This window comes from Chanodichthys erythropterus, chromosome 5 (genome assembly GCF_024489055.1).
Source record: "Chanodichthys erythropterus isolate Z2021 chromosome 5, ASM2448905v1, whole genome shotgun sequence".
NCBI classification, from domain to species: domain Eukaryota; kingdom Metazoa; phylum Chordata; class Actinopteri; order Cypriniformes; family Xenocyprididae; genus Chanodichthys; species Chanodichthys erythropterus.
This window is the reverse complement of record NC_090225.1, coordinates 35,590,537-35,617,878: the sequence shown is the minus strand read 5'-3', so window position 1 is coordinate 35,617,878 and position 27,342 is coordinate 35,590,537. Positions and strand designations below refer to the sequence as shown.

Genomic DNA, 27,342 nt, shown 5'->3' with positions numbered 1-27,342 from the left:
ATTTCCCATCAATGGATTTGTCAGTAATATTTTTAAAGCAATTTTATAAAATTTTATAAAATGCTGTAAGATCATTATTTTCTTGAGAATTCCTTCAAACCTTTATCCGATTGTTCCCTCTGGATGTCAAAGTTTTCTTTGTCCATAGTGAAAGCCTTTGAGAAAGAAGGATGGCTTTGATTCCACAGACATCAAGGGAGAGAATGGGAAAGATAACTTCTGTCAGGCTAAACAGCACCTGCTATCAGAAAGGCCTGGCCTGCTGAAGATCCATGGCTATTTAGCTTAGGAATCTTTAATGCGGGTTTACGCTTTAATTCCTGGATCACAGAGGCTGTTTGTCCTGTGTGGGTGGATCCGTACACGGTCTGATGATCATTGCAAGTGTAATGAAGCATCTGTTTTGCCTTTTCCCATCTTGAATACGCACTCTTATTTTCAAACCTGACTTCCAAACTTTCTGAGTCAGAATTTACATTAGCTTTGAATTGAAGGTGTTGTACTTTTTTTTTTTTTTTTACTTATCATTTAAAATATTTTACAAAAATAGCTGTCTCTGTGACAGCCACAGGGTTTTTTTTTTTTTTTTTGTCTCCATAAAAAAGCATTAAATTTAGAATGCTTTAGGATACCCGGTCAATTCCCGGTAAAATCCAATTAAACTTAAATGGCTTAGTTTTTTAATAGAAAAGCAATGTTTGTCAAGACATACTTTTTGAAAATAGAAAAACATTTGTCAAGACAAACGTTGAATGTTGGCTTGACAAAACCTTGTTTTTAAAGATGTTTAAAAAGCATTGAAGTTTATACGTAATTTTGCCCAACACTTTTAGCCAGCTAGGAAACATGTTTAGGTTTGCTGACATCAGGTTGGTTGAGATGTATTTGGAGAGTAGGGTTTAGGGTTTAAACCAGTGGAAATGGGCAAATTTGAAATCACCTACAACATTGTTCTGCACAAAATAACTCGAAGTTCACATGTTGTAATATTTCCATTCCAGATATGATCCCTATCCACCCTACGGTAGCCGCAGGAGGCTGATCACACCCATGTATGATGAGTATGGAGAGGCCATCATAGAGGATGAAGCATATTACTATGGTGGACCAGAGGTAATCTTACACATTCATTCACATATGGATATTCAGGATATGGTGCAGTTATGTTTTCTTTTGATTTATAACTCATAATCTTGTCATCACTGATAGAAAATCATTTTCATTTAATGTATTTAATATCAGGTTTGACAGTTTAAATTTAGTAACCTTTGATTGAGATTGTTTTAAAGGAATTGATGTCACAACAGGGTCGGGGAAGAGGGCGAGGTGGGCGAGGGAGAGGTCGCGGGCGTGGAAAGCGTGTGGGATTCCAGGATTTCCCACCAGAGGATGAGATTGAACAGGCAGAGCCGGAGGTTCCTGATGAGGAGCCAGCAGAGGCTGAACCTGAGGAATCTAAAGCTGCAAAGAGGCTGAAGTCTGTCATGAAGCTCAGCAAGTTTCTTGCTTCTGGGAAGAAAACTGAACCTACCTCCCCCTGGAAGAAGGCCAGGATCTTCCCAATGATGTTTGGGAAAGGGAAGAAAGACAAAGATTATGCCAAGCTGACATCTGCACGTCGAATCGATAGCCAAGAGAGCTTGACGGGTGGGGCGGGCCCCACTTCCATTGATGACATGTCGCCTGCCAGGAGTCGACTTGGGAAAGTCCTGAAACGCATTAATCTGGCAAAGAAGCTGCAAATTAGAAGGAAATCACAGAGCAGCATCAGTCGAAGTTCTGTGAGTGAGAAAGATGAGTCTGCAGCCGAGTCAGAGATAGAAGAGAAGAAATCTAAAGTGTCCATCAGTGTCAGTGAGCCAGAGGCCAGCGGGAGTGGATCAGAGCCAGAGAGCCGAAAGAAAGGCTCAGACGAGGAGGAGTCTGATAGGAGCAGTGTAGCAGGCTCCACTGATGACAAGGATTATCTGAAAGTGGATCTCGACCGAGATGATGCCAATGAGAGCACAGTCGATTCTGAATCAGAGCCAGAAGAACCAGACGAATCTGATGCGGAGAGTAAATCCAAATCTGGGACTGAGAAGTCGGGAACCGAAAAGGATTCCGAGGCAGAGTCAGCATCCGAGAAAGAATCTGAAACCGAGAAAGGGTCAGGTTCAGAGGAGGAATCCGGCTCGGAGGAAGAGTCAGGGTCTGGAAAGACTTCAGGAACAGAAAAGGAATCTGGATCTGGGACTGAAAAATCAGGAACCGAGGAAGAGTCCAGTGCCGAGAAGAGTTCTGCCACAGAAAAAGAGTCTGAGGAAGAAACTGAAGAAGAGTCTAAAGGAACAGAAGAGTCAGGATCGGGATCAGAGCCATCTTCTGCTCGCTCATCAATGAAATCGTCCCGTACTGAAGGTTCCTCAGAGCGTTCAAGTGCAGGAACGCAAAGCAGCAGAAGTGGAAGTGGAAGTGTTTCCGGAAGTGCAAGTGGTACTCCGAGTGGCAGTGGATCAGGTGGCAGCTCCAAGGGGTCTTCAGCCCGGTCTTCAGTAAGGTCATCACAAGCATCAGCATCTGGTGAGGAGAGCAGTGGTGAAATCGGGTCAGCGAGTGGTTCTGAAGAGGCATCTGAGACAGAAATGAGCGGATCTGCTCCGTCGGATGAAACTGGATCAGATGCTGTTTCTATGTCCGGCAGCGAGAGAAGCTCTACCAGCTCCAGATCAGCAGCAGGAAGCCGACGCTCTCGCAAGAGCATAATTACCCGATCATCCCAGGACACCATTGATGAGGAGAGTGAGGAGGAGGGGGAAGAGGCTTCTGAAGAAGAAGAGGAGGATGAAACAGCAGAGGAGAGCAGAGAGTCTGCCAGTGAGATGAGTGATGGATCAATGTCACGGAGGTCAAGCGTGATCTCAGCGGCAGAAAGTGGAGGCACACCGTACGCCACAGAGAACAGCGTGATTGAGAGTTCAGATGAAACATTTGGAGGCCTCTCGCCCATCACAGAGGTGGATGAGGATGCCATAACCTCTGGCAGTGGCTCAGCATCTGAAAGTGGCTCTATGAGTCGCTCAAAGCAATCAGGAACCGAAGGAACCACAGAAGTAACAGATGTAGATTCCGAATCAGGAGATTCCACAGCTTTATAAAAAAGGGGCCAAGTAAGACTTAACTGACTTATGGAGTGAAGAGATTCCAACTTTTCCCACAGTCTTTTCTCTTATTCTGGTGTGTTTTGGAACCATTCCAACTGCATGGAAGTGCTGAAAATAGCATGCCGTTAGCGTTTCGAATTCTGGTGTGCTTCTGAAATTCCTTCTCTTGAGTGAACTTACATTACCATCACCCCTAAACTGTGTCTTCATTACATTTATTTGCACTTTTAATCTTCTCACGTTTCCTTTTTCCAAAAACTTTATCCCTGCGAGTGATTTGATATGATATTGACACCATATGTGGGGCAGTCAGTTTGCTTGTCTATTAGAGATGTACCCAAGATTCAGTTTGGTTACGATTGCAATTTTACACCATTAGTCTCTACCATTCCCACCTGGGGAGTTTGTCTTTGATAGTTGATTTATGTTTGTAATTCTTCTCTCTGATTTCCAGGCTGGCAAAAAGAAGAGGGTCAAACTGGTGTTGGACAGAGAGCATGACACAACTTCAACAGGAGAGGATAGTGGACCGGATGTCCAACGCAATCGCATACCCAACGTCAGCAGCCACAGTAACATCAATGGATCAGTATACCTTGCCCAAAATGGTACCATCATCCGAACACGGAGGTCCCCTTACCCCAACAACTTAAAACTGGGCTCACCAACACGGTTAGGCAAACAGTTTAAAAAACTGGATAAACTAGGTGTCACACACGAAGAGCATTTACCTTTAAATGGAACAGAAGACAATGGGCCTATTATCGGCACCACCACTGCCCATTCCTATGTCACTGATCACAACCTCAACTCCAAAGAGTGCAGTATAATGGGCCTTAACAGCATAGGGCCCAAGTCCAACATCGATAAAGCCCGCTTGGAGCAGGATAGGGGGCACTGTGAGCAGGAGTCCTCAGTGGACAACAGGGAGATTAAAGAGTCGGTAGAATCTCCGTGTGAACAAACACTGTCTGATGAAGAGGAGCTCTGGATGGGTCCCTGGAACAACTTGCACATACCAATGACAAAACTCTGATTTTTAGTTTTGCTAATTCTGGTGGTACTCTTTCTATTTAGTTTCCTTTCTAGTCTTTTCTATGTTTTATTTGGGTTCTTGAAACTCGATTCTGTTGTACACACTCCAGACACCGACTAAGAAATGTGATTCTCTTATAAGGAATTGTTTTTTCATGCAGTTGAATATACTTCACTTCTTATTGTAGTTTCAGATAAATTGTTGTGGAAGACAGGGCTATTCTGTACAAATTCAAGTCAACCGTTTCCAAAATGTATAAACTGTATAATTGAAATGATTAGTTATTATCAGATATGATTTTGCAAACAGACAATACAAAGATAATGTAGACGATTCAAACAATTTAGAACGCGTGTTTATTACAGCTTTGATTGAAGAGTATTTTTTATAAATGAGTCACGCAACGGTTGTTCGAAAATTCCCTAAAAATCAGTATAACCAGTGATGGCTGCTACATTCAATTATTCCTCACATGTTTTTTAATGGATGTATTTTTTACATTAAGAATATATATGGTTGTAATGGCCCTAATATTTTGAAAAGATTATTTACATAGATATATAAATGTATACCCAAGTATAATATATACAGTATATGTATTTTGATAACTTCAACTGTTATTTTTTCATTCTTCTTTTCTTCAAAAATCAAAAGAATTAATTTATCTTGTTGTTTTCTTCACTTTTGAGTTTTTTTTTTTTTTTTTTTATACTGGTCAAATAGTTTGAAGCTTTGATTTATTATTATCATAAATAAAATTGTGAACATAATCCAAACATGTTTGTCATTACATTTTCAGACATGTTCCATGTTAATGTTCATACAATGGGATGTCACTACAGTAAATGTCTCCATAAAGTGAGTTTATAATAACCCGCTGTGCTTTACTGGTCGGTTTATATAAGTTTAACGGAGGCTTTTTCAAATGAGAAATAAGAACACAGAGGCTTTCTCAGATGAATCACCGAGCACAAGCTGAATATCAGTATTTTTCCCAACAATCTTTCATCTGTCCATCAAAGGCTGATCGCTCTGTCAGATATGAATATTTGTCCATCCATATTATTACAGCTGCCTGGGGAAAAAAGAGGAAAGTGTTTCTGAAAATTAGAGTTCTACAATGTTCCTTGATGCTTATGACATGATGTCAAGATATCTTTATTACAGTAATAATACTAATTAACTGGACTCATAACTATATGTTTTTTCTTGTCTTCTAATTTGCCTGCACAAGTGAAGTTCCAAGAGTGCTTTAATTTAGTTTTTAAACTGTTTTCCTTCTTAAAATGCTGTTATTTTCTGACTGCAGATTACCGGAAACATCTGTTTGTGATTACTAAGTTTAAACTTCGATATCTGACTTCTTGTTTACCTGCAATCAAGTAAAAAAAAAAAAAAAAAATGCTTGTTTATTTTGGCTTTTCTAATGTACTTGCCATTTGGTGGCATTTTCCACTATTTTTCTTGCTTGATTCTTGATTATTTGCATAATGTTGTTTTTATGCAATGTACATGTTTGTGTAACCTCATGCACATAAAGATAGCTGTTAAAGTGATTGAATGTTAACTGCACTACGTTTACCAGCAGAGGGAGACACACTATTTACCCATCCACTCTTCTCACAGCTCTGATGGTCATTACTTACATTACATTACTTATCAACGCAAATCACACAGAAAACTTCGTATCTGATGTACCTTTATATATATTATTTATTTAATAAATCCCAAATTTTTGTGCAGAGATATCTTTGTACACTATATCATATGTTGAAAAAAAATGACATTCTGGTGTTGATAAAATAATACACTATGTTTGATAAAAAAATAATATGCTATGGTGTTGTCACATAAACTCAACATATAAAATAATATATATTTTTGCATTTTCCATTCAGTTTTGGGTGGAAAAAATACTTTAGGCAGTCTGATCAAATACCAAGTCAAAATAAAGATGTTATAAATCTCACCTGTTCATCACACTGGAAATGGAAGGTCATGACCACAATATTTATCCATTTTAATTTTTTATTTTTTTATGGTGTATGTTAAGATACAGTCTCATAATGTTCTGAGTCATACACCCTGTTTGCCTTTAAACAATTAATTATTTAATATATATATATATATATATATTTATTTATTTATTTTTGGTCATGCAATATCTGCTGAGTAATTATGGTCAAGCATAGTGGAATATGATGGCCCACCTGTCCTCTTAATTTCCTTCTTGCACATGTGTTGCAGTGAGCTGTGTTTGAGTCAAATGGGATCTGACTGTGATCTGCCTCCTCTCCTCTGGCTCTGGCTCAGCAGTTGATGCTTTAGCGTGTGTGTGGGCAGATGCAGGTTGTAAGCATGCATGAGGAGGGAGAGTGTGTGCACATGCGTGACCGGTTTGTGGTTGTCACGTAGGAAGGTTCAACATCACATTGAAGTAAGGCTGAAGATCACCTCCTAAAGCCTAATCAAAGGTAGTCAAGCTCGACGTAACACATTACAATTACAATCAGATCACAACTCGTTATCGATTAACTTGCAGTTAGTGAAGGCGGGATCGCGCTGAATGACACACAACAGAAGCGCTCTCTCTCTCTGTCGTGTGGCCAGTGAAAATGCTGAGTGGCTAGTAACTTTGGAAAACCACTAGCCCAAGTTGTTGGTAAATGAAAAAGTTAATATATATATATATATATATATATATATATATATATATATATATATATATATATATATATATATATATATATATAATGTCCCCCCAAAATGTATTCAGACTCATTTATTGAAATTGTGTGAGTAAAATGACACGTGGAATACTTTATGTATAATAATAATTTACATTTTTTATACGCTTTTCATAGCACAAACTGATTAATTATATTAAATAGTCCGAAAATTGCTGGATCGTCTGGGACGCAAATGCAGTTTTTCCACCTTTTGACCACAAGATGTCATTAGTGTGCACCGTGTTGAAAAGCTTCGTAGTGATGGGAAGTTCGGTTCTTCTCCGCGATCCGGTTCTTTCGGACAGTTCGATTCAATAAACCAGTTGAAACCGGTTCACCGGTTCTTTTACGCTCCGACGCAATGACGTCATCCGCGATGACGTCGTCTATCGCGGGCCGGGATGAAAAACTTAACACATTCAAATATATAAAGTCAGTAATCATAACATCAGTCAACTAAAACATTATAATCTGAAGCATTTCTTACAATTTAGTTTTGCAGCTTTAGTTTATCAGCTGCTCGTGTCCATCATCATCAGATCTCTCTTCACAGCAGGTTAAGTCAGTGTACTGTTGGAGTAACTGAATAACTCCGGGATGTTGGTTTATTTCGAGAGGTAGTGTCAGGCACGTCAAAAAGTGAGTAACTTTAGTAATTTGTGTAATTCGTGTTTGCTAACTGGAGATGCGAACTGTTTGGAACGATTCAGACCGATTTGGTGAACTGGTTCAACTGGTTTACTGAAAAGAACCGGTTAAAAAGAACGATTCATTCGCGAACCGGACATCAAGTAATGAACCTTTTTACGATACACTTGAAGGGAAAGCCTCGGTGCTTCACAAAGCTTCATTTCACCATCACTACTACACAGACGAGAGATTGTGCGAAGAGGTTAGAAAGTCTTGCATGAAAGAATACAAGTATTTTTACATGGGTTGTAACTCGTGTCGAGCGAATGCTCAACAGCGCATGCGTCGACTTCCTGTTTGTATGGGTCGTTAGACTGCGCGTACACGTAAAAAAAAGCCGAATGTTACCCAGGGCTGCACCTCTGGTCATATCAGTAAATAAATAGAGAAAAGTTGCCCCTGTCTGGGAGTAGTGTTAGGTTAGTTGTTAACAAGCAAGAAAGGTGGACATGGAGCAAACACAATCTCGAACCTCCGGGGAAACGCCAAACAGAAGAGAGTGCGACAGAGCTCGTGATAAAACGAGAACCAATATGGCTAAAAGCTAATGGCTAAGAACTGAGAGATTTGAAATGTTGTAAAAGAGACGCGGATGGCGTTTTTATCACTGAACAGGTGAGTAAGTTATTTTATTGCCATAGCTCATTGTGAGTCTTTCATTATGGTTGTTGAAGTGTTGTGCTGGAAATTTTTTTCAAGGAAGTTCTGTGTCAGTTAAAGGCTGCATCCGAAAACGTAGGCAGCTGACTTGTTGCCTCGCAATGACTTGTATGAAGGCACCTCACGAAACAGATTTCGGACAGACTTCTAAGACAGCGTAAAGTTTAATGATCTACCGCAAAATAGCACGAGCTTTGGTGATAACTAATCAAATGTTTAATTACAGTAGTAATTTTTCGCTAGAAATGACATCAAAAGTGGAAAATGTTGGTCAAAAACGTACATTTACCCACAAACTGACCAGCAAACACTACTTTCGGACACCAACATTATTTTTTTAGCTCAGCTGTCACAGAATGGAAAGCACAGGATTGTGGGATGCTGCCTTCAAAAGTCGATCAGATAAAGGTACCTCAGGAAACGGGAAGTAAAGCTAACATGGACATTCGGACGTGCCTTGATGCCTTCCTACCTTGAAATGTGTCCTACGAAGGCAGCATTTTCCAGTTTTCGGACGCAGCCAATCTGTAATGTCTTCAGATAGTCAGCTTGTTTTGGGAGTCTCCTACAACAGGTTTAAATGCATGCAAGGTAAAAAAAAAAAAAAAAAAAAACACTTTTGTCTTCTCATAATATACATTTAATTTCACCTCCGTTCTCCATAATTCGAAAACGATTCGTTAGCAGTTCAAAGAATTAGTCTCTTTAAACTCCTCCTTTCCGTGAGCATACACTGCTCTGATTGGTCAGATGGCCCGATCCTTTGTGATTGGTCTACTGTGTGCACCGCACGCCCATTGCCAGAACTGAATGACAGCTAACAATTTGCAAGACATTGCATACAATGAATGGACAGAAAAGATAGCAGCGATTTTATCGTATCAGTTCGAGCCTGAGTCTGACGATGAAACGTCTGAAGTAGTCGATCAACCAGAAACTGATTCGCAATCAAGACTGGAGTAGGACGTTTCTCCATGGTTTCTCCTTAGTTTGCATTATGTATATGTTATACTTTATGTAGGTGCAACTGTGGGAACTGTATCAGAATGCCAAGCGAAGCTGAACACCTCTACAGAACATAGGTACCTGTACACTTTTTCGCCTTAACTATTAACAACATAAAAAATGGCTATATCATTGTTTGACATTACAGTGCATCTTAACATCCAATTACAATACAGATAGAGCTCCACTGTACTGTAATAATAAAAACGCAGAGGAAAAAAGTTTGTTTTACAGTTATGTAAGCAAACCGGGCCCACAGCTGTGTTGTAAACTCCCACGTTAGCCGAGCACAAAGGTGAATGGCTGATAATGCATTACACTCTGTAAACAAACGTCATGCTCCATCCTTGATCATTACTCAAAGTAATAAGACAGACAAGCTGCATTAATCAACACATTTTTAGATCATTTTGGACCCACATCTGAATAGCAGAACTACAGAAACGTGAGTTAGCCGGTTAGCAGGAGACATACAGACTAGTCACAACAGAAATGCTTGGGATTCGTTTTACAAACGACTTGTTTAATTGATTGAGTCGACTCTAACATTTGAGAGACAGTATCTTTAAATACGGTGCACTTTCAGATTTAAAACTTTGCAGGATTATTTCATTCACTTAGAGCTATGTTAAACACTACATGAAAGGTAATTTTCAAAAAAAAAACATAATAGGGGCACTTTAAAGGATTAGTTCACTTTCAAATGAAAATTACCCCAAGCTTTACTCACCCTCAAGCCATCCTAGGTGTATATGACTTTATTCTATCTGATGAACACAATTGGAGAGATATTAATAAATATCCAGATGCATCCGAGCGTTAGGATGTTCAGGATGTTCATTAATATTTCTCAGATTGTGTTCATCAGAAAGAAGAAAGTCATATACACCTAGGATGGCTTGGGGTAATTTTCATTTTAAAGTGAACTAATTCTTTAAGCCTAGTAGTGAATGTTTAGTGAGCAGTAAGTAACCATATTCATCTGCACAGTCATGCAAAGCTGAAGCACAACCAATGTTCCGCAAAATGCATTATTGTTGTTTTTTTTGTTTGTTTTTTAACGCTAGAGGGCCGAAGGTTACATGGTATACCTTTTCATATTTCAATAGTAAAAAAAAAATAATAATAATAGTAGCTTATACATTTAAATTGTGCTGTATTTAATAACTTAAGTAGTCAGTTCCCATCATTGCCTCTCCCTCCACACATACCTTGATGTCTAGATCAAAACATTCCAATAAAACATATTTTCTGTGTGACTAACACACACATAGCCGCGCTTCAGTGCTCACAGGCACATGTGATAATAGGGCTTTCCAGGAAGCACGTGTGTTCGCAGCCAGCGCTATGTGTGAGGTTTGCGATCAGGTGCTGTAGTACACGGCTGAAGAAGCTGTTATCTCTCTCCTCTCAGATGAGCCTCTATTGCATGTTTCAGAGCTGCTATTACAGCTCTGGCTTATGATTCTAATTACCCAGATTATATAATTAGCTAGTCAATGTCTGCATCCTGCAGGGGTGAAGTGCGCACGCAGGTGTTTATGAAAGAGCTTGAGGTTGCGTGTGCCGCTTTAGGAGAAACGATCATCTTTTAGTAAGGCCTGTGACAGACAGGCTGAACTGCTGCTTGTGAGGTGGTTGAAGGGTAATTGTGTGGTTTCGATGCTGCAAACTAACTTTCACTAGAGAAAACCACACTGCTGAAAAGAAGCAACTGTTTGAGCGTCAGACAGAAACTCTGTAGCCCCAGGACAAACACGAGCTGTCAGCCTGATTCTCCTGTGTCCTGTTTTGTTCATGTGTCAAGTTTTTCTCTTTCAGACGGTGAGGTTACAGTCTTTTTTTTTTTTTTCTTCAAGATAATTAGCAAAAATTACGAACTATTAATAAGATGGGGACAATTAGGGACGCTTGTTTCCTCCACGGAATAAGTAAATTTAAGAAATGTAATTGCGACCTTTTTATCTCACAATAATTACTTTTTTCCTCACGTTTTTTTATATCCCACAATTTGGACTTTTTATCTCATAATTCTTGCAATTCTAAGTTCTAAACTCGCAACTGCGAGAAAAAACAACACGTAATTGTGAGAAAATAACATTATGGCTGAATTCTGTATAATGTGGTATTTCATACTTAAAGGGATATTTCCCCCCAAAATTAAAATTATCCCATGATTAACTCACCCTCAAGCCATCCTAGGTGTATATGACTATCTTCTTTCAGACGAACACAATCAGAGTTATATTTAAAAATATCCTTAGTCCTCCAGGGTTTATAATGATTGTAAATGGTGACCCAAATTCTCAAGAAAACAAAAAGCATCCATCCATAAAAAAAGAATCCATATGACTCCAGGGGGTTAATAAAGGCCTTCTGAAGCGAATCGTTGCATAGTACGTTATGTCATTGTGTAGAACGTCATGGCATGGCATGGCATGGCATCTACTATGTCACGGAAGTTAATGCTTTTCGGACGTACATCAAATGCATATGGCTGTCGAACTGGAAGCTCATAATTTTACTTTATAGATTTATAAATAAGGATACTTGTCTTACATAAATGCAACAATTTGCTTCAGAAGGTCTTTATTAAAGGTGCTATAGAGGATGTTTTCGACGACTGAGAAACCAGAGACTGTTAGTGAGTTTTTGAAATGAGCGCATGCGTAAGAACAACCCCCCTCCTTCACAGCTCATTTCGAGGGAACGCCTACCAAAACTCGTGCACGAGTATTGGAACTCAAGTGTTTGTTTACCACCGGCATTGGCTGTGTCGTGTTAGTGGATTCATTATGTCTGACTAACCGCAGGTAACTCATAATTTGCAGTTGTTACTCCTGACAAAAACATTGCATGCGGCGTCAGTGGAGTGTGGAAAGTTACTGGAGTGCGCACGTCTCTCACAAGGAATGTAATGGCAGTGAATGACAAGCCAGAGGGCCAATCGTTTACGCGATGATCACACAAACGATTGGCTGATGTTTTTAAGGCCCTACCTCATGCACAGATGATGTATATTAATATAATTCCTTTCAGTACACCTAATAAATAGTCTTTTATCAGTTAGTAAAGACAGTTTTAAGTAATATTGCAAAAATGTATAAAACAAAACATCCTCTATAGCATCTTTAAAGGCACATTATGTAATATTTTTTTATATTAAAATATCCAAAAACCACTTGCACAGCGTTATATATTTCGTTCAATTGTGTGCTTGCATTATCCTAAATGTTTCCAAGAATTTGTAAATTCAGAGAAATTCACAATTTTAAATAGTGCCCGTCCCTTGTCACTTGTCGCCTGTCAATGACGTAATATCTGCGTTATCCCTGGTTTCCTTGTACTGCTTAGTAACCTTGGCAACATAAGCGGACAGAATAACAAATAAACAAACAAATAAACCGACCTGGATTGGTTGTATTTTAGCACTTGTGAGTAGTTTGGTAAAATGAAATATCCTCATTCCTTTATATTCCCCTGGAACTCATGTGTGGCACTGATATCTGTCTCTTATTGTTTATTATTGCACTTCATTCATCTTCGGAACTTGAATTAGGATATTTTTTGATGGAATCCGAGACGTACATGACTCCATAGACTAGGGCTGTGCTCAGAATATCGATACAACGATACATCGTCATGAACTCCTGACGATGCGCGTATCGATACAGCAGCTGCGTATCGTGTCTGTCTTGCTTTTAAATCTAGCCAATCACGTGACGTCACATGACGCTCTAGAACGGAGATACACGCGATCTCCAAATCATCGATCAAAGTGTGCTAACGTTTTAGGACAGGTCGATGGTATATAAATCATGGCTGAACGTTAGCGTTTGTCAATCAAGCCAAACCGTCCATTCAGAAACCGAGAAATTTGAAAGCCGATCTCTCAGGTTGAGGCGCGAGCTGGCTTGACTGACGTTTTCGTGAGGATATAGTTTATGGACTGTTTTGATTTCTGTAATTACATCTAGAAAGTTAAAAGCAGTGATAGCATATATAATAGAGATATCTGAAAGCAAAACGAAAGTGATATTGGCCTCGTCCAGTGGGGAGGACGCACGAGAGGAGACCTGTGCATGTGTATACTAATACAGTAACAAATGTATTGCTCATGGTTGGTTCATGTTAATAAATTATCTGATGTTTAATAAATGAACCTTATTGTTAAGTGTGTATTTTAAACTCATGTAGCGCATATTTTGTAGACCATGTTAATAAAAACGTATGTTGTTCTAGAACATATTTTTAGTTGATATCCAAAAAAATCATTTTTACAGATGAAAAAAAACAACAACAACAAAAAAAACAGGCAGTATAGACATTATTATAATATTATAGCCGATATAATTAACTAACTTAGTTTTCTTACAAGTCAACTTACTGTTGCAAGTGAAATTAGTCAATGAGCCTTGTTGATATGCTTCAGTGTCACTATAATTGTCAATTCAGTTACTGAGGGAGTGACTTTAAAAGCAAGCTTTTAAAAGAAGCTTTTTGTGACATTTTTTTATATTTAATTTAAATCATCGTTTTTTTTTAATGACAAAAACAATAGTTTATTCAGTTATCATGACTGTTATAACACTGGTTATTCAATAAACACATATTACTGTTACTAAACTCTGCTCAAAAGAAATTTAAATTCTAAATTGAACCATATCGTGATACGTATCGTATCGTGGCTTTAGTATCGTGATGCGTATCGTATCGTGACATTGTTGGTGATACACAGCCCTACCATAGACAGCAATATAATCAACACTTTCAAGGTCCAGAAAGGTACTAAATACATTGTTCAAACAGTCGACGTGACCGCAGTGGGACACAGTGGCGGCTCATGGGTTTTAAAAAAGAGGAGGCACACTATATTGGAATCGCCTGCTGAGGATTATTATTATTATTAGCTTAACTGATTTCAGTTGTCTTTTTGCTCACTTATAGGTAGAAAAAAATAAAGAAAATGACACACAAACAGCAAGATAATACAAATATAATTTCACTCACCTAGCCTATCACTTGAAGCAAAGATCCATCTGCCTTAAAGGGGGACTAGTATTAGGGGACTAGTAACTTCAAAAACTGTTTGGAAGATAGTCGGGCTGATACCAACAACAAACGTCTAACCCAGTGGTTCCCAACCTTTTTTGCGTCAAGGCCCACCTCCTCTCTGAATCAACACGCTGAACCGAACAAATTGAACCGAAACAATCACAGAATACGTATGAGAGAGGTGGTGCCTAAATGTATTTTTTAAATTAATTTAATTTAATTTATTAAATGAAACAAATCAATAATCAAATTAAGGAATTATATTAATCTATTTAAATTAATTTTAATTTATCTCGCAGCCCACCTGGAGGATCACTGAGGCCCCCTAGTGGGCTGCGGCCCACAGGTTGGGAACCACTGGTCTAACCAATCAGCATTAGGGGGCGTATGACGGTCGAGGAGAGAGAACGAGCAAGAGGGAGATTTGAAAATAAGAAAAAAACAACAACTGCAGAACAAGAAATGGGACACAATACAAAAGAGCTCAAAAGAATATCACTGGAATGAAGGTTTAAGCGCTTTAGGACCCGCGTTTATATTAGAAAAGCTTTCCAGCGCTGGAGAGAGCTACAGTAAGTGGGAAGGCCTGAAAATTGCTTTGATCCCACTAATCATGTGAGTACACTGGGTTTTGATTGTCTGGATCTGCTGTGCTCTTTGCGACTAACAACGAACACTTTGTATTTAGTCTTGTGTATTGTACATTCATTTTTTGTGCTTCTTTGTCATTCATTCATCAACTGTGCTTTATTCTTCGTGAAGCATTTTGTTGCACGTCAGCTGTGATAAACAGACATCCACTGGAATTGTGTGTGCAACAGTGGCCAGATACTGATGCCCACTAGAGAATGACGTGTTTAGCGTCATTGGTAGTGCATTTGCCTCGCATCCCAGCGGCGATTGGGCCAGGGTTCGACACCGACTCGGAGCAGGGTTGTTAGAATTGGAGTGTGAGTTTGAGGCAGAGCAATGAAGAGTGGGTTTGTTTGGGTTGATTTTAAATATCAACAATGTCCAACAGCATTGTTCAATTCATACTTACACCACCTTGTAATGTCTGTGTTAAACGAGCACGTTGGGCCATTTAGTGAAGCTGACTGCTGTAGCCTATATATCCAACTTTGGCATGGAGTCTTCCTTCATTTTTAATTTATAGATACTGTTTGAATGATAGCTTGGTAAATTGTTGGCAGTCAAATATTCAATATTAGCTACTCTCCATAATTAAGATTCCTGGTACATTATCAGCGCAACGGTAGCAGTTCAAACTAACATCACGTAACGTTATTCACGCAATTTACGTCTCTATGATTATTGGTTGATATACCAAGGGAGGCTATCCTCCTCTGTGTTGTATCTTTTCTCAACTCTCCTGAGAGCTGAATGTAAAACACTCGATCATGATTTGCTCATTTTTTACCAAATGAGTCACAAGATGAGCTCGGCTCATGTGCCTCCCCTTCTCTATCCCCTTAGCGGATATAAATTTGACAGCGGCAGATTCGGCATGTTCGTGAAACAGCGGTGCTTTCGATTTCAGTAACATGTTATGGTGTTACAGTGGTGAAATTACAAACAAAAAATACACATTCTGAGACATGAAATGAAATGAATAACTGGGAATTTTATTAGCATTAAATCATCGTCCCATTTTCACCTCAAAATTTTGGGTAGTCTGTGCCTCCCCTGACGAGCCGGCACTGGTGTTTCAACCTTAATTTGTGCAAAAACAAAAATAACTTGATTCAACAATATCTTCTCTTCTGTGTCACTCTCATATGTTGTTTACATCCAGCACTTCCAGGTTCTACGTCAGAACGGCTCCTGCATCAGCATCACACGCATGCATCGTGCTGCTCACGTGATCAGCTTTGGCCAATACTGAGCCAGCATTCGGACATAAACATGGAAGCCTTCACTGCACTTACTGCGGCAACAATACCCGCATTTGCGGTCTTGGCCACTTGCAGTCTTGGCCACGACTGTAAGTTAAATTAATTATATAATAGGCTACATATATTTTTTTTTTTAGTAAAATATAAAGTGTTGTGCATTTTATTGATGCAAAAGATGTGCATTTTGTACAACATTTGCAACTGCTTTTTATCACTCAAAGAAGCACCACAATTTTAAAATAGTGTCTTCTGTTAGTTACATAGTGACCACTGAGCACTTTAGAAGTGTATTTTAAAATGCAGAGTATTGAAAATAATAAGAATAAAAAAGAAAAAAGAAAAAAAAGAAGCTGTAAATGCTTGCATTTTTTGCAAGACTATAAGTGTGTCCCATCGGGCAATCAGAAGTTCTACACACACTTGCGGTCTTCACGCCCACTTGAACACTTGGGCCAAATACAGGAAATACGTCATGTAAGTAGACAAGTGGTCAATTGCAAAGACCGCAAGTGTGGGTATTTGGACAAGGCTTGCGTAAGGATAATGACAGGAAAGAGAAGAGATTGTTGAATAAAGTTGTTATTTTTGTTTTGTTGGCGCACAAAAAGTATTCTCATCTCTTAAACCTTTTTTTTGCAGTTCACTTGAATAGTTCTGTGCTGCCACAGTACAAATATAGATTAAATAGTTTTAAATTAGATTTAGATGTCACTGTTGCATCATTGACAGATCATTTGTACTTTCCATTAATTCTAACATGCTGTATTGAACAATTAAGTTGCATTCTTAACACAGTTTCTCTCGTCTGGTGTCATTTGCAGAATGAGATTGTGGCTGGTCTGTTGGTGTAGGAAGGACATTATCTGAAAATGAGTTTAATGAGGGAACAGCGTAATGCCACACATTTAAGCAGTTTATGTAGGGAATCTGATCTACTGCCCCCTGCTGACCAGTCACTGCTCCAACCAACCATAAACACTGCTCTCAGTACCAGCTCTAAACATTTTCCTTTTGTGTCTAAACTTAGACCCATCAATCATTGCAGACCTTGTTTTCAGCAGGAGAAAGCATGTATAACTTAAATGCTTGATGTCTGGCTGTTCAGTAGCAGTCTAAGACAGTAATTTCTGAAGACTTCATGTGTTTGTTTTGACATTTGTGTACCTCTAATGTCCTCTGGGTTTATTTTTGGGCACCATTTGATGTTTTTATTTTTCAAGGCAATTTTAAAAAACCATTTTTGGCTGCCCTAAGTATATATTGTTGGTTTTGGGCACTTATAATTTCTGTCTTGTACATGGTTATTTTTAAGATGTACTAGTGCCCAAATTACATTTAAACTGACAGACAATCTCACTCGCAGACACACGCAGAAAGACACGCAATAATGTGCAGGAGCTATTCGTGGTTGCATCCCACCCGAAATGTTTTATTATTTCTGAAATGCTGGGTGTGTTGAAAAATAGATAGTTCACAGTCTAGCACTTTTAATGAGTAGGTGCTGCGCTCTCGGGTTTCTGTCGTGTGTATTTGTGTACGAATGGCTCTCAGCAATACCACAAAACTATGAGACGACACTGTCTGTCCTGCTTTGATGCTTTCATGCAGCATTTGACTGCTCTTCCAGGCTGCTATGACCTGGATTGAAATAATACAGATACTTGTTCAGTGTTTTCCTCCTCAGCAGGCGCACTCGGTCATTCTTGTTATGCATATATGCATTGCATTTTTGAACTAAAACTTTTAAAAGAATTTTTACACTTTGGTGTGATTTTTGCTATAAAAAGACATTCAAAGCTTTTAAGATAAATGCCCTGTATTATAATTTCACGATTTACACAGTGGCAACAGGATAATAATAAAGAGCTTAAAGTTGGTCATTGTTCAGTGAGGGGATTGAGTTACTGTAGCATTCATGAGTGTCAACTTGGTTAATTGTTTTTTTTTTTTTTTTACTTTGATTATACACTTTGTTTTTATTTTGTTATTTAACATCAAGAAACATGCTCTTCTTCATATGCAAATTTTTATAATTTTTATTTAAAACAACAGAGAATTTATCAAATTCATTATTAAAAATGATGTTTGTGCAGCTGTTTTCCCTCCAAAAAGATGTCGCTTCCTGCGAATGTCATCATGGCACTGACTTTTTGTTAGTTAAGGGGTTAGTTCACCTATGAACCTTCAGAAATGAAATCTCTGTCATTAATTACTCACCCTCACGTCGTTCCACACCCGTAAGACCTTCGTTCATCTTTGGAATTAAGATAAAAAATTAAGAGTTTTTTGATGAAATCTGAGAGGTTTCTTATACCCAAGAGAAAGCAACGTAATTAAGGTCCAGAAAAGTAGTAAAGACATTGTTAAAACGGTCGACATGACTACTAGGGGTGTAACGATACGCTCAGGTCACGATACGGTACGTATCTCGATACAGAGTACACGATACGATACGTATCACGATATTTTGAACAAAAGGAAACTGAAATTCAAACAAGATTTATTAAAAAAAATTAACAAATTTCAATAATTTTCCTTTTTGTACATACAAGATCACATTTCAAGGTTTAATAAAAACCTTCTGTATTCAAATTAACAGTTGAATAGGGCTGTCTGTCACTGAAAAAAAATGTTAAATTTAACATGAACTTAGAATTATGAAAAGGGGCCGTTCACATATCGCGTCTAAAAACGCGTGGAAGGTGCGGCCGCACTGCTTCTCCTTCTTTCCAAAGCGCTTGCGCTCCCGTGCGGTCAGTCGTTGCTGTGCAACCATGAACTGAGCTCTCCAAGAGGATCAGAATGTTTCTGCAAAGGATAAATGATTTCTAGCCCTTGCATTAGTTTTACTACGAGATATATTGATGGAGATAAGATATAAAAACCACCATGTACAGCTATGATCAGCTGTTCGGCTGAGCTTTTGATGTTTTGTTACGGAAAGGCCATAGCTGATCGGTTGATTCTTGCCACACGACCTGCGGTGCGCTTGCGGCATTCTGAGAAATTGAGAATTGCATGCGCGTTGATCCCATTATGAGCGCGCCTGCCGCGCGGCTACATTTGAAAATAATAACTGACTTGCACGCGGGAAAGATGCAATATGTGAACGACCCCACAGAACTTCTTAAAGCAAAGCATCGCAAGCGTCTTTGGCTTTTCTGTGAGCACAGCTGTTGCTGTGCACTGCGGTGAAAGAAAGCCACGACTTTTCTCACGCGACCATGCAAGAGACTGACATGAGAAACGTTTAAACAATGCTTGCAAGATTCAATGTGTGCCCGAAACACTTACTGAACTAGAGAGCTGATTGAGACACACCATCTATAAATCGCTGTATGTAAATCGTTACACCCCTAATACTTACAGTAATTTAAAAATGTGGTAGCATTGGATCTGGACAGGAAGGATAACTCTGGGAGTTGGAAGGGGTGTGCCGCGATTCTGCCTTCTCACATCGCGATACAGGTTCGTGGACCTGCGTATCGCGATTTCGGTTTCATATCACATATCGTTACAGCCCTAATGACTACAGTGGTTCAGTCTTAATAGCTGTGTTACCATTACCCTTGAAATTGCGCAATTTGTAATTGCGAATTGAAATTACGCTCAATGGAAACACGTCAATTTCGCAAAAACTCCCCGATATCGCAAAAAAGTTTTTACTCGCATGAGGTGTTTTTTTTTTTTTAGACAATTCAAAAAAGAAATATTTCGCAAAACGGCGATTTTTTTTTATTTTTTTTTTTTTTTTTTTTTTCACATTTAAAGGTCACCTGACGTACAGTCACATCATCATTATTTAAAGATAGCTCGGTATGTTTGTATAGAAGATGAGACGGGGTGCTTTTCTTTTCTTATTTATGCATCTCTTTCCTCGCGCATCAGCTTCACCCCGTAGATGCAATGGGAGGATGCAAGAAAAGAAAACGAGGATGGTGTAATCAAAGGAAATCTTATTTGTGTATTAGAATTTTCTTGATCTCTTGAGCGTCAGTTTAAAGCGTCATCAGCTGCGCTCGAGCCTTGAGGGATCTTATGTTATTGAAGTTTGACATCTAATACTAATAGTATTAATCTATTAACAATTAATAATTAACATAATAGAAACTAATGGTATTAGATGTCTATGCAGCTGTGCGTCCTTGCTCATAGCTCCTCGGGAAGTTTTCTCACTCCTCGTTCCTCACCTCCTCACGGTGCATTTATAGTATTAAAATGGCCTTCGAGGTTTTCTTTGATCGGTTTCCAGGTCACAGGCTGGAGGATGGAGAAGCGAAGAAATATTGAAGCATCTTTTTGGAGTATTGAAAGGCACCCAGGGAAGCATATATGAGGGATAAGCCGTGGCAAATATTCCACTCTAAATAAAGCCCTCAGAAAGAAGTATCTTTTAGAAAATTACTTATCGCTAGAGTTTTAGTCGCATAACATCAGTTAATGGAGAAGCCGTCATTTCGCAATAGTTTTTTATCGATATTTGCGCAAATCTGTAATGGAAATGCGGCTACTGTTATGAAGCAACAAGAATCATTTTTGTGCCCAAACAAAAATAACGACTTTATTCAATAATCTCTTCTCTGTCATCCTCTTATGCTGTTTACTTTGTAGACACAGTGCAGTGCTTCCAGGTTCGACATAAGAACGCCTGCTCATTATTGGCTGACGCTGTACATGTGAGCAAGGACGACTCATGAGTGTGATACTGACACAAGAGCCAATCAGAAACTAATCAGCCGGAATCAGAAACATCTCGGATTTCATCAAAAATATCTTAATTTGTGTTCTGAAGATGAATGAAGGTCTTACGGGTTTGGAATGACATGAGGTTGAGTAATTAATGACAGAATTTTAATTTTTGGGTGAACCAACCCTTTAAAGAGATTTTACAAAATGAATAACAGTATTAAAAGCGATATTAAGTGCACTGAAACTTATAAAGCTATAAATAATTTACCAGTGATTCAAAAAAAAAAAAAAAAAGGCTAAATTTCCAAGAAAACATGTTTGTAATATTTTGATGAGAGAAAGAGCAAAAAAGAGAAATGCAGCAGTGCATGCATGTCTGGATGGAGTGTGGCAGCGGCTGGCGTCTGTGGCACGGTCCGCGATGGTGTGTGTGCAAGTGCTATTTCAGGTTGGTGTGTGTCTGTCTCTCATAAAGTCAGACGGGTTCTGTTGCTGCTCACTTTACACTCTCTATGTGCGAGTTTGCACATTGACTCGACTGCTCTGATGTGGTTTGATGCCTGTGTGGTCCCGAAAGGAGAGAAAGGAGACCGGGAGGGAAGGAGGGTAACGCTCAGCACTTATAGCATTACACATTATTAAAAGACAGTCGAACTCAGAGGAGAGTTTAAAAGAAAGAACGTCTGACTTTGACGCTACTGTTCGTTCAATCTACTGTTATTCCGAAAAATGAGGGAATGATTTCCAGACTCACATTTTCCAAACAGCTACAACGCTGCTGCTATTTCAGCAGATGCCGTTGCCAAAGGCTAGAGAAAGACCAGAGATGGAGCTGTAGAGAAGAGAGAGGCAGGGAAACCACAGATCAGCTCAAACGCGCGTCTCGAGTCTCTTTTTCTTTGCTTCTATGCCTGAAGGTTGGAGGAATAGTTCAAGCTTCTGAAAAATGCTAACTTGGTCATTTATTCACCCTTGTCATTCCAAACCCATTCATGGCTTTATTTTTTCCTTCTTAAGAACTCTAAAGGAGATCACTTGCATGCGAGTGGATGAGGTTGCTGCAGATTTGTCGGCTGCACATCTATGATATGAATCTCCCACTCCACCACATCCCAAATGTGCTCTGTTGGATTTAGATCTGTTGACTGTGGAGAGTATAGTGAAGTCATTGTCATGTTCACGAAACAAGTTTGAGATGATTTGAGCTTTGTGACGTGTACCTGGTCAGAAAAAATACTAGGTTGTCACATTTAAATTATGCTCAGTTGGGGCCCAAAGTGTGCCAAGAAAATACCCCCCACACCATTACACCACCAGCTACAGGCTGAACCGTTGATACAAGGCAGGTTCTTTAAACGCCAGATTCTGACCCTACCATTTGAATGCTGCAGCAGAATCAAGACTCATCACACCAGGCAACATTTTTTTCAATCTTCTATTGTCCAATTGAATTGATCATTTACTTACCCTCATGTTGTTGTTCCAAACCTTTATGAGTTTGTTTCTTCTGTTGAACACAAAAGAAGATATTTCTTTTTTTTTTTTCTTTTTTTTCCCCTATTACAGAAGTCAATGGCTACCATCAACTGTTTGATTACCAACATCCTTTAAAATGTCCTCTTTTGTGTTCAACAGAAGAAAGAAACGCATACAGGTTTGGAACAACATGAGGGTGAAGGTTTTTGGGTGAACAATCCCTTTAGCTGACAGGAGCGAGACCCAGTGTGGTCTTCTGCTGCTGTAGCCCATCTGCTTCATGGTTGGATGAGTTGTGTTCAGAGACGCTCTTTTGCAGACCTCAGTTTTAACAAGTGGTTATTTGAGATACTATTGTGTTTCTATCAGCTCTAACCTGGACATTCTCCTCTGACCTCTGGCATCAATAAGGCATTTTCACCCATAGAACTGTTGCTCACTGGATATTTTCTCTTTTTTTGGAATCTCTGTAAACCCTAGAGATTGTTGTCTGTGAAAATCCCAGTTGATCAACAGTTTCCAAAATACTCAAACCAGCCCGTCTGGCACCAACAACCATGTCAAATCACCTTTCTTCCCCATTCTGATGCTCAGTTTGAACATCAGCAGATCATCTTGACCATGTGTGCGTCTCAATCAGCTCGCTAGTTTAGTAGTTAGGGCACTGATCAGGGAGTCGGCCATTTTAAAGACTGTCAGTCTTAATTGCATAATCTTTCCAGTGCACTGAAATGTTCACTCGCTAAAAAGTTCCACAATGCACTTTGAAAACCAGGGAGCATTGATGCTCACTATTCTCCCTTAACAGAATTTCTGAAGCACGAAACTTCACGTGAAAATCACGTGAACCAACTCACTACACATAACACGTGATGGTTTTTAAAAATACAAACCAGCTTAAAAATACATAGCTAGACAGATAATGAACATAATCTAGCTAACATTTATAATTTATGTATGGCTGAAATGTTGCACGTATATGTAACAAGCAGAGTATTTAATATAATGTACATTAAATAACATTAGAAGTAATATCAGAAAGATATCAGCTCTGCTGTTGTTCATAAATACTAGTAGTGATGTTATACAATGAAGACATCAGCGGAAATCAGTGTCACAATGTGTACTGAGCCAGCGTCTTCCTTTATTGTCCTTACCAGTGCCTGAATTCGTGAACACGATATACTGATTCACAAGATAGGGAGCTGATATAGATGCACCCCCATGTCTACATGCCTAAATGCACTGAGTTGCTGCCATGTGATTGGCTGATTAGATATTTGTGTTAACAAGCAGTTGAACTGGTGTACCTAATAATGTGGCTGGTGAATGTATAAGATGGGATCTCATGCATGAGATTTAAGGACAAGATTAATGAGTTGTATGTATGTATATTGCAAATATAGTGCACAAGATGTACATTTATGATGTTTTTGGAGACAATTTACTTGTACAGTATAGACCTTATGTAGCCCCACCCCTTTTCATCACTGCGCTCGTTGTCTTTTGATTTCCGGCTTGTATTTTCACAGCGATCTTACGTATTTATGAATGAACTGCTCATTTTAAAATCTTCCTGGTCTACTGACATTTGTTAAGACATCTGCTTTAAACATAACAATGCTCATGATAACCTTCATTAACTCTACAACACGTAAATCCACTTCACCAGCTAATTATTCTTCAACAGCGATGCCATAGAAATATACAGGGCTACCGCAAAAACGGAAGTTCAAAGACAATATTCTAAAGATGGCAGCGCGCATGTTTCTCTGGAAAATAAAGCCTAGCTTGGATATTTTGCAAAAGGCCTTTGTGTTCCACAGAAGAAATGTTCATAAGGGTTCAGAGCGAGGGTGGGTAAATGATGAGAGAAATTTCATTTTGGGGTAATTTGTTTCTTTTAACAAGACTACAGTTCACAGAAAATTGAAAAGGAAAATGTCTTGCCTGTCAGCAGTTTCCACAAGTTTTGTATTAATTTTCCCTAAACAAATGTTGTTGGTTTTTTTTTTTTTTAATAAACCTGCTCTGAAAATGTAATTTGCAATGGTAGAGCTGCCTGTGTACACTTTAGTTTAAGTTGCCTACCGATTTGTTCCTTTGTCTCAGCTTTTACTTCAGGTGTTCAGGAGCCCGTCCATTTTCTATAACATCTTTCTTAAAGACATTTAGTATTATCCAAACTGGTTTCAGGCCATTTGGCTTGCTCTTGTAAATGCTACAAACAAGTAACCCTTCAAGAAAAGTCATACTTTGCTGTATTTACGAGACCCAGTAAGTATCAAAAATGTTAACAAGAAATCCATTTTATAGTTTTGTTCGAACCTCATTGTGGTTTGATTTCTATTCAGGCCGTCTCTGTTTTAAACATTTTCCCGCACTGACTCACGGTTACTGTGCAACTTTGATGTGATGTTTTGGAGTGAACAAACGTCCTCCTTCAGATATGATGTCTAAGCATATATTTGTCAGAGGGTAAGTGGTTTGCACTTTGTTAACCAGTGTTGGCCAATAATGTATGTTGTGTGGGATAGACTTGTTTTTCTCTGAGTGAATGTTTAATTGCAGTGGAGGAAGCCCACACATTGAGAGCGGCAGATATAACTGCTGCATTTACACAAACCTGCCATTTTAATGCAATGTGTGCTTGCTGCTCTATTACACATCATTGATTTGATGTTTCTGGAGTCTGCCAAGTCTAAAAGAGAATCAGAAGGCAACTAAACTGACATGTGATTTCACACTCCATTATTTACATATGTTATATATATATATATATATATATATATATATATATATATATATATATATATATATATATATATATATATATATATATATATATATATATGTATATGTAAATGAATGTATTTAGCAGTTAATGTGCACAAGAGCTTTCAGGAGACATAGATTTAGTAGTTTCAGTGTGGTGTTTGTGTGTGCGTGTAGGTTTTTGTTTGTACTGTGAGGTAATGAACAGATGAATAATGAAACAGTCCACCTGCTGCTGTTTACTGAAGGTTGAGTCGTCGACATGTTTAATTAGTCTCAAGTGGATGATGATTATTGTGAACAGTGTAATGACATGCTAAATATGACAAACATTAAAAACCCTCATTAGTTGAGGGAGAAGAACAGTGATGATGGCGGTCTGTCATTCTTTCTTTCATTTGCATACATTTAAATAGCCTTCAGCAATATTTATGGTCTAAAAACAGTGGATAACGTCATCTTGTGCCGCCTACTTAATTCAGCAAACTGCAGTTTTTTGTCACATAACCATATATTACAAAGGACCCATCTTATACAACTGCCTGTGATTGAGAGATGTTTTTTTTTTTTTTTTTGCTCATGTTGAAGCATGGTTTTTGCATGATTTAATCCAGGTCTAAAATTGCATATACTGCATATACAAAGATTAGCAATCAATTGCATTCATTTTCATTTTTGTTGTTAATATCCTTTCTCCTGGCCTAGGACATTGTAAGTAAAATTAGCCCCTAATGGTTCCTTAAAATCAGGTCATAAAATCGTTAGTAGTCCTGTCTTTTTTACCCATTTAAACCACAAGCTGGGATGGTTGAAAACCTCTGCATACGATGTTTTACCCAACTACACATTTAAGCATTTAAGTACATTATTGGAACAACACCTGTAGAAATCATGTACTGCCTCTGTTTGGCCACTAGAGGGGGGAAAGGGCCTTTAGTGTTGATGGGCACTGTTTACCAAACATTTACTACCATGATGGCAACATTACAGTACTCTCCTGTCTGTGTGTGTGTGTGTGTGTGTGTGTGTGTGTGTGTGTGTGTGTGTGTGTGTGTGTGTGTGTGTGTGGGTGCGCGTTTTTGTGACGCATCAGGACAAAAATTTGTATAATGACATGGGTATGACATAGGCATTACATGGAGAGGGTGACTTATGAGGACATTACCCCATGTCCCCATTTTTCAAAAGTCTTATAAATCATACAGAATGAGTTTTTTTTTTTTTTTTTGAGATAGTAAAAGTGCACAGTTTTCTGTGATGGGTAGGGTTGGTGTAGGGCGATAGAAAATACGGTTTGTACAATATAAAAACCATTATACCTATGGAATGTCCCCACAATTCACAAAAACAAATGTGTGTGTGTGAATAATTTTAGAACCCAAATGCATTAGAAGATACCAACTTTGGGAAATAATGGGAAATTAAAGACATGTGTGCGCACACAAAAACATGCAATTTTATCAGCATGTGTGCTCTGCTATGCTGCCCGAAATTTTGAAAGTACAAATTGGATTGCAGATTGAGCTTGGATCATCATAGAAGATCATAATTTGATTCATTAGAGTCTTTAAAGTTTGTTATTTCTAGAGGCTGCTGTGAAGCTGTAAAGGAGACGCATGTGCGATTACTGGAGAAAAATTGTAGAAAAATATCTCTTTGATGTACACTACTGTTCAAAAGTGTTGGGGTCGGTAAAAGAAGTTTCTTATGCTCACCAAGGCTTCATTTATTTGGTCAAAAAGTACAAATATTACTACAAATAATAACTTCTATTTGAATATATTTGAAATGTAACTTATTCATGTGATTGAAGCTGAATTTTCAGCATCATTACTCCAGTCTTTAGTGTCACATGATCCTTCAGAAATCATTCTAATATGCTGATAATCAATGTTAAAAACAGTTTAATATTGCTTAATATTTTTTGTGATTTTTGTTTTTTTTTCTTGATAATTTGATGAATGGAAAGCTCAAAAGAAAAGCATTTATTTGAAATACAAATCTTTTGTAACATTATAAATTAGTACTTTATTACTTTCCCTGATCAGTGTGTCCTTGCTGAATAAATGCAATTTCTTTGAAAAAGATCTTACTGACATCAAACTTTTGAATAGTAGTGTAGATTTAAACAGATCTCATTTTCTTTCCATGTGGAATGTGAACTCCAAGGGTGCTTAATTGTACTTGAT

The 27,342-nt window shown here is 38.4% G+C and overlaps 1 protein-coding gene across 1 annotated transcript in view; it reads left to right on the top strand.

Moving 5' to 3' along the window:
* The window catches only part of pcdh15a (protocadherin-related 15a), a 280,344-nt gene extending 275,583 nt beyond the window's left edge, over positions 1-4,761 (top strand). The window contains exons 36-37 of the mRNA XM_067385538.1: positions 1,002-1,113; positions 3,598-4,761. Of these exons, the coding sequence (XP_067241639.1) occupies positions 1,002-1,113; positions 3,598-4,179 (694 nt within the window). The 3' untranslated portion in view covers positions 4,180-4,761. The remainder of the gene's footprint in view (positions 1-1,001; positions 1,114-3,597) is intronic.
* Positions 4,762-27,342: the final 22,581 nt, after the last annotated feature.